The 6374-nt window shown below is 60.3% G+C and overlaps 1 protein-coding gene across 2 annotated transcripts; it reads left to right on the top strand.

The window, feature by feature from the left end:
• Window positions 1-118: 118 nt before the first annotated feature.
• ZNF319 (zinc finger protein 319) lies at window positions 119-6194 on the top strand. 2 transcript variants are annotated; one of them, XM_059999322.1, is made up of 3 exons: window positions 119-358; window positions 2365-4352; window positions 5885-6194. In XM_059999322.1, the coding sequence occupies exons 2-3, from the start codon at window positions 2616-2618 to the stop codon at window positions 5939-5941; spliced, it is 1794 nt and encodes a 597-aa protein (XP_059855305.1). In that variant the 5' UTR covers window positions 119-358; window positions 2365-2615; the 3' UTR covers window positions 5942-6194. The 2 variants fall into 2 exon arrangements, with proteins under 2 accessions (XP_059855305.1, XP_059855306.1); XM_059999323.1 differs by having other exon boundaries at window positions 2365-6194.
• Window positions 6195-6374: the final 180 nt, after the last annotated feature.

The following is a 6374-nucleotide window of genomic DNA, read 5'->3' as shown; positions in this document are numbered from 1 at the left end:
CCGCTACTCCCGCTGCCGCCGCCACCCAGGCTGCCGCTCCTCCCCCCGGCCCCGCCTCCCTGGCCCCCGCGCCGCCCGCCTGTCCGCCGGTTTCTGCAAGGCCATCGGTCCGTCCGCCCGCCCTCCCAGCGCTCCTCCGCCCCGGCCCCGCTATCCCGGCCGCGCACGTCGCTTCCTCGGTTCCGGCCGCCGCTAGCCCGTTCCCGCCCCCGAGCCGGACGCCGCCGCTACGCGAGGCCGGGGATTGGCAGAGCGCGTAGGCCGCGCTGCCGCGGATGGAGTCGGAATAAAGGGGCGGCTGAGAGAGCAGCTGGTGGCCACTCGCCCTGAGCCTGACCCCGCGGGCGGCCTGGAGCAGGTGAGCGGCTGGGCGCCCGGGGCCGCGGCTGGGCGCCCCTCCCGCGCCCGCCGCACCCCTTCCCCAGCCGGCCCGGCCGCCCCTCCACTCCCTCCAGCCCGACCCTGCGGCCTCCTGAGCTCCTGGGCGGCCCAGGCCGACCTCGACGCGCAGCTGTCTCCCGGGCCAAGCCTGCAGCCCTGGGGCCTTTTTCGGGCCCAGTCGCCCGCGGGGCCGGCCCTCGGGCCGCAGCGGCCTGTCCATTCCCGGCGAGGGCTGACAGGAGGCAGCCCAGCTGGGCCGGCGGGCATTGCCGGCAGGGAGGTGATCGGCTTTCATTCGGTTTCCCAGGGAAGAGGAAGGGCTGGGGTGGGGCTCAGGTGGGGGCCTCCGCTTGCTGCCCTCACCCTAGTCTCTCGTCCTCTTTGCTGAGTGATCAGAGAGGCCTCTGGCCGCACCTTCCTGGAGGGGGGACAGGGTGGGCAGCTGAGCTGGGGGCCTAGGACCGTGGACCCTGTGTGGCAGCCATTCATGCCGGAAAAAACAAAAACAAAAAACAGTTGGGTTGGCGCAGCCTGACCTAGACCTCGCTCAGAGTAGTTCTGCTTCCCTCTTTCCTGGGGAGGCTTCAGTACCTGCTCACTCATGCAACCTGCTGCCTCCACCCAGAGCAGCGGCTTCTTTACTTCTTCTCTTCCCAGAAAGATGCTGAGGTTGACAGCTTTTAGCCTGACTCTTATGTTTCTTTGGCAGTTAGAGGCCAGGCTGGCCTGTAAAGGCATCCCCTTCCTTCTCTTTTCATTGGGAGAAAACTTAGAAACTTTTCAATGTTAGAGGCAGAAGAGCTGGGAACCTGAAAGTGGGTTGTGTCTGATTCTAAAAGTTCTTCCCTCTCGCTGTCATTACCTTATGCTGCCACAAAGTGGTGAGTTAGAGATTTGCCTGAGCTGGGTGGTCTTTACCTTCCACTGATTATCCAAAATGTTACAGACTTGGAGCAAGGGAACAGGGTTCTCTCCGGAAAGGTGATAGGGTCGAACGCTCTGTGGTTAGCATGCCACTTCCCACCTTGCAGGGGCAAACTCGAAATTGCTTACATTTTCCTACAGGCCTTGACACTGTCAGATGAAGAGGATTTAGGACTTGTTTTGGTGCTCTGGGAGATGACTAGACTAGGGAACTTCTGCTATGTAGACATCTAGGCTGCGTGGGTCTGTGGACCCGCCATCTAACCCCCATCATGCACTGGCTCAGGTCCCTGCAAAGCCATCCCACTTATGTGAAGAGAGAACAGACACATGGTCGGGGGAGGGCCTGGGGGGTAGTTGAGAGGGGTATGGGCCAGCCCTTGATGGGAGAAGGTTTCTGAGATGGTCCTCAGTTTCATGCAGTTGTTTTAGATATTGACTGACTGAGGCCGTTTGCTGTGGGGCCCTCAGGTCTGGGAGGCCTGGCCTCTTAGACCCACAGTCTGTTCTTATGAGCAGTTGTGTCCTGGGTTGAGATTCAGCAACAGGAGAGAAGCTGGCAGGCCTACAGGGAGGCCTCAACCAGAGCCTTTCTGCTTCTATCTATCTTAGGTACTGGGCTTCCAAGTAAGAAGTGTTTGGCAAAATATAAAGTTATGTTACTAAGATTCTTGTTTTGGATGCCAGGGCCCTATCTGGTCACCTCCTTCTTTCTTTGGAGCAAGAGCAGAACTTGTGACTTCTCTGTATTGTGGACAGATCACCCCGGACTGTCACCCGTGAGACAGCTAATTAAAGAGGGATGACAGTGAGCTGGGAGGTTGGGATGCCTGGCCCAGGGATGGGGAACTGAATGGGGGTTGGGCATGGAGACAGCCACCATCCCCTTTGCAGACTTCTTTGGTAGCATGTGAAGGGAGCAGATCTCCCAGCCCTGAGCCCCTCTTGCTTCCCTGATGTGGTTTATGTCAATGTGGCGAGTGCAGGCAGATCAGGGAGAGGCCCCGGGAGCAGCTGCATGTCCCTGCCTCAAGCTCACGATTTCTTTCTTCTCTACAGAAACAATCATCAGGGAAGGCAGAGCTTCCCCGCCATTGCTGGCACCCTGCCTCGAAGACCCCCGTCCTGTAGGCAGAGCCTTGTAGTCTGTCTTGGTTAATGACTTGGGCCGCCTGACTAGCCCCTCTCTGTGCCTTGTCTGAGGTCCTCATCCATACCTGATCCTGGGCAGCTTCTCTCTCTGGTGTGGGTCATCTTAAGCGGGGAAACTGAAGCCATTACTCTCCAAACCCTGTTTCATCTTCCCAAGCATGTCGGAAAGCTGGCAGCAGCCACCGCAGACGCAGCCGCAGCAGCCGCAGCCGCCGCAGCCTCAACACCACGCAGAACCACCGCCGGCCCTGGCCGAGCACACACTGACCCCAGGCACAGCTGAGAACCCCCTGGGCTGTGCCGTCTATGGCATCCTTCTGCAGCCTGACCCGGGCCTGCAGCCCCCGCAGCATGCGCCCCTGCAGCCAGCAGGCGAGCCAGGCCCCAAGTGCGGCGTGTGCGGTCACGACCTGGCGCACCTGTCCAGCCCGCATGAGCACCAGTGCCTGGCAGGCCACGACCGCTCGTTCCAGTGCACGCAGTGTCTCAAGATCTTCCACCAGGCTACCGACCTGCTGGAGCACCAGTGCGTGCAGGCCGAACAGAAGCCTTTTGTCTGTGGCGTCTGCAAGATGGGCTTCTCGCTGCTCACGTCGCTGGCGCAGCACCACAGCGCGCACAGTGGCACTGGGGGCCTCGTGAAATGTTCCATCTGCGAGAAGACCTACAAGCCCGCCGAGGCGGCTGAGCCCGCGGCCACGGCCGCCCCTTCGCTGCCCCCGGCACCCCCTCCGCCCGCCGTAGCCCCTGCAGAACAGGCCGACAAGCCCTACAGCTGCCCCATCTGCCAGAAGCCCTTCAAGCACCTGTCGGAGCTCTCGCGGCACGAGCGCATCCACACAGGCGAGAAGCCCTACAAGTGCACGCTGTGTGACAAGAGCTTCAGCCAGTCGTCCCACCTGGTGCACCACAAGCGCACGCACAGCTCGGAGCGGCCGTACAAGTGCGCGGTTTGCGAGAAGACCTTCAAGCACCGCTCGCACCTGGTGCGCCACATGTACGCACACTCGGGCGAGCACCACCTGTTCCGCTGCAACGTGTGCGAGCTGCACTTCAAGGAGTCATCCGAGCTGCTGCAGCACCCGTGCACGCCCAGCGGGGAGCGGCCCTTCCGCTGCGGCGAGTGCCAGAAGGCCTTCAAGCGGCCGTCGGACCTGCGGCAGCACGAGCGCACGCACAGCGCCGAGCGGCCCTTCAAGTGCGACCTGTGCCCCATGGGCTTCAAGCAGCAGTATGCGCTGATGCGGCACCGGCGCACGCACAAGACCGAGGAGCCCTTCAAGTGCGGCCTGTGCGAGAAGGGCTTCGGGCAGCCCAGCCACCTGCTTTACCACCAGCACGTGCACACCCTCGAGACCCTCTTCAAGTGCCCTGTGTGCCAGAAGGGCTTTGACCAGTCGGCCGAGCTGCTGCGGCACAAGTGCCTGCCGGGCGCGGCCGAGCGGCCCTTCAAGTGCCCGGTGTGCAACAAGGCCTACAAGCGGGCGTCGGCTCTGCAGAAGCACCAGCTGGCCCACTGCTCGGCCGCCGAGAAGCCTCTGCGCTGCACCCTGTGTGAGCGCCGCTTCTTCTCGTCCTCCGAGTTCGTGCAGCACCGCTGCGACCCGGCCCGCGAGAAGCCGCTCAAGTGCCCGGACTGTGAGAAGCGCTTCAAGTACGCCTCCGACCTGCAGCGGCACCGGAGGGTGCACACGGGCGAGAAACCCTACAAGTGCCCCAACTGCGACAAGGCCTTCAAGCAGCGTGAGCACCTCAACAAGCACCAGGGCGTGCACGCCCGGGAGCAGCAGTTCAAGTGCGTATGGTGTGGCGAGCGCTTCCTGGACGTGGCCCTGCTGCAGGAGCACAGCGCGCAGCACAGCGCCGCCGCCGCTGCGGCCGAGGGCGCCTACCAGGTAGCCGCCTGCCTGCCCTGAGTCCCCGCCGCGGCCCCCACCAGGCCCGGCCCGGCCTCCTCGCACCCATCCCTGCACCCGGCTCGGTGTTCTGAGGGAGGCCCTGGGCAGGTGGAGGGTGTGGGTGCCTGGCACTCCCGATACAGGCCTGGGTGGGGAGCGGGGGCGGCAGATTGCTGTGGCTGGTCCTGACCCCACAGACCTCTTTCCCATTACAGGATTCGCTTTCTTGAGAGACCTCAGCCTCCCTTGTCTCTGGGGGCCTGGAACCAGGCTGGAAGTCAAATGGCCTCTCTCCACCCCAACGAGGGGGTGGTGCTAGCCCAACCTTCCCAGACCTTTCAGCCTAATTAGAAATCGGATAGGTTAGGAAAGAGGAGGGTCACGGTAGGGCCTGGGAGAAGGGCTGGACTCCAGAGGTAAGCTGGGTGTAGGGCATCCCCCTTCAGGTTGCTGTTTGAGGGAGAAGGCCAGCTCCGTGGTGTAGTCCTGGAACCAGGAGGGCAAACTGTGAGCCACCGGCCTCTCCGTCAGCTTCAGCCAGGGGCGATGCATCCTCCAGGTTTCTGGCAGGCGAGACATACAGGGGTGCTACACACCTGTGGGCTCAGTCTGCTTGGAGAACAATTGGCCCAGCCAGAAGGGAGGAGGCAGAGAAGTTCTCCTGTGACTCACTCAGCCAGGGACAGTGCTGTCCACAGGGAAAGGAGGAAAGGCAGCCTTTGCACCCAGGGCTAATCCCACTGTTTTGGAAGTGCCCCTCCCACCTTTGTGACATGGTTCCAAGCACTGGTGGGGAATGTGCTCTCAGCCCTACAGAACTACTGATGTGAAAGAGGGGGTTGTTAGATCACCTGGTGCCTGGGAGGAAGCAGGGCCAAGCCTGTGATCTTCCCAGTGGATGGGAACAAGTGTCACCCCTCTTACCAAAGCCTCAAGGGCGTGGCCCTAATCAGGCCGCCCCAGCCCTGCTTCAGGGCCAAGACCATGCCTGGGTACCCAGGGTAGGGGAGGTGAAAGGACCATGGGAACGCCTCTGACCTCACAGTGCCCTCCCAGCCCATGCGCACCCTCCCCCATCAGTCTGGTTGCTGGCCTGTACTTCAGGGGTCTTGCTCTACCAAGATGCTCTGGACAACATCCAGCTACTTCCAAGGCCATAGTGTTCTCCTTCGGGTCCTCCTAGGGTCCCCCTAGGTCTCTGGCTGCCCACTAGGCTCATGGAGCCGAGGGTGTCCAGGATAAGGAGTGGGCAGGGGAAGAGGGTTGTTAAGGAAACCGGTAGGTAGATGGAGTCGATTGGTATTGCTTGATGGCCGGGACTGTCCTCGGGAAGGCCAGAAGACCTTTACTATCAAAATGATTCTCTTGAACCCAGCTCTGCCCCACCCTCTCCCAGCCCCCTTCCCTGGGTCTTAAAAGGAGACTTTAATCAGTGCCCACCCCAAGATCCCAGAGGAGCAGGGAGACCTGTCTTGTCCCACTCTCACCTTCAGAAGTCTGAAAAGCCCTCATCCCCCTCCTCTGCCTAGGTTCCCTTCCTGTGCCCGCAGAGAGGGGCTGGTCCTTCCCCTCGGTGCTGGCTTTAGTCACAATGCCTCAAAAGACGTGGAACCCAGGCTGACAACAGTCCCAACTGCTAATGTTTTTCTTTCATTTTGCTTTCTAAAAGCAGTTGTTATACTGTTCATAACATTGTATAGTTTAATTTCATGTCATTTTGGATCTTATATAAAATGTGAGAATTTGGATTTTTAAAAAGAATGACTCCATTTTAGATAGCCCTTTTGATGTTAATATATAGTGAGTCCAATGTATGCTTTAGAAGTAAAGACATTGACCTTCACAGACCAAAGCACAGTTTGTTCTGGTCATTCTTCAGAGGGTAATGTTGGGACGTGGAGAGGGAGTGAGGTGTGCAGTCCAGGGTGGCAGGCTTGGGATTGGGACATAAGGCTGGGTTCGAATGTTTTGAACATTCTGTTTGTGTGACTTTGGGCAAGTCACTTAACCTCTTTGGGA

Source organism: Delphinus delphis, chromosome 20 (assembly GCF_949987515.2).
Source record: "Delphinus delphis chromosome 20, mDelDel1.2, whole genome shotgun sequence".
NCBI classification, from domain to species: Eukaryota; Metazoa; Chordata; class Mammalia; order Artiodactyla; family Delphinidae; genus Delphinus; species Delphinus delphis.
Note: the sequence above shows the minus strand (reverse complement) of the source record. Positions and strands in the feature narration are given on the sequence as shown.

Bases quoted from the DNA above. Each gene is read 5' to 3' on its own strand.
- ZNF319 (XM_059999322.1), top strand. From the start codon at position 2,616: ATGTCGGAAAGCTGGCAGCAGCCACCGCAGACGCAGCCGCAGCAGCCG. The intron at 4,353-5,884 runs GTAGCCGCCTGC...TCCTCTGCCTAG, and splicing joins CGGCCGAGGGCGCCTACCAG to GTTCCCTTCCTGTGCCCGCA.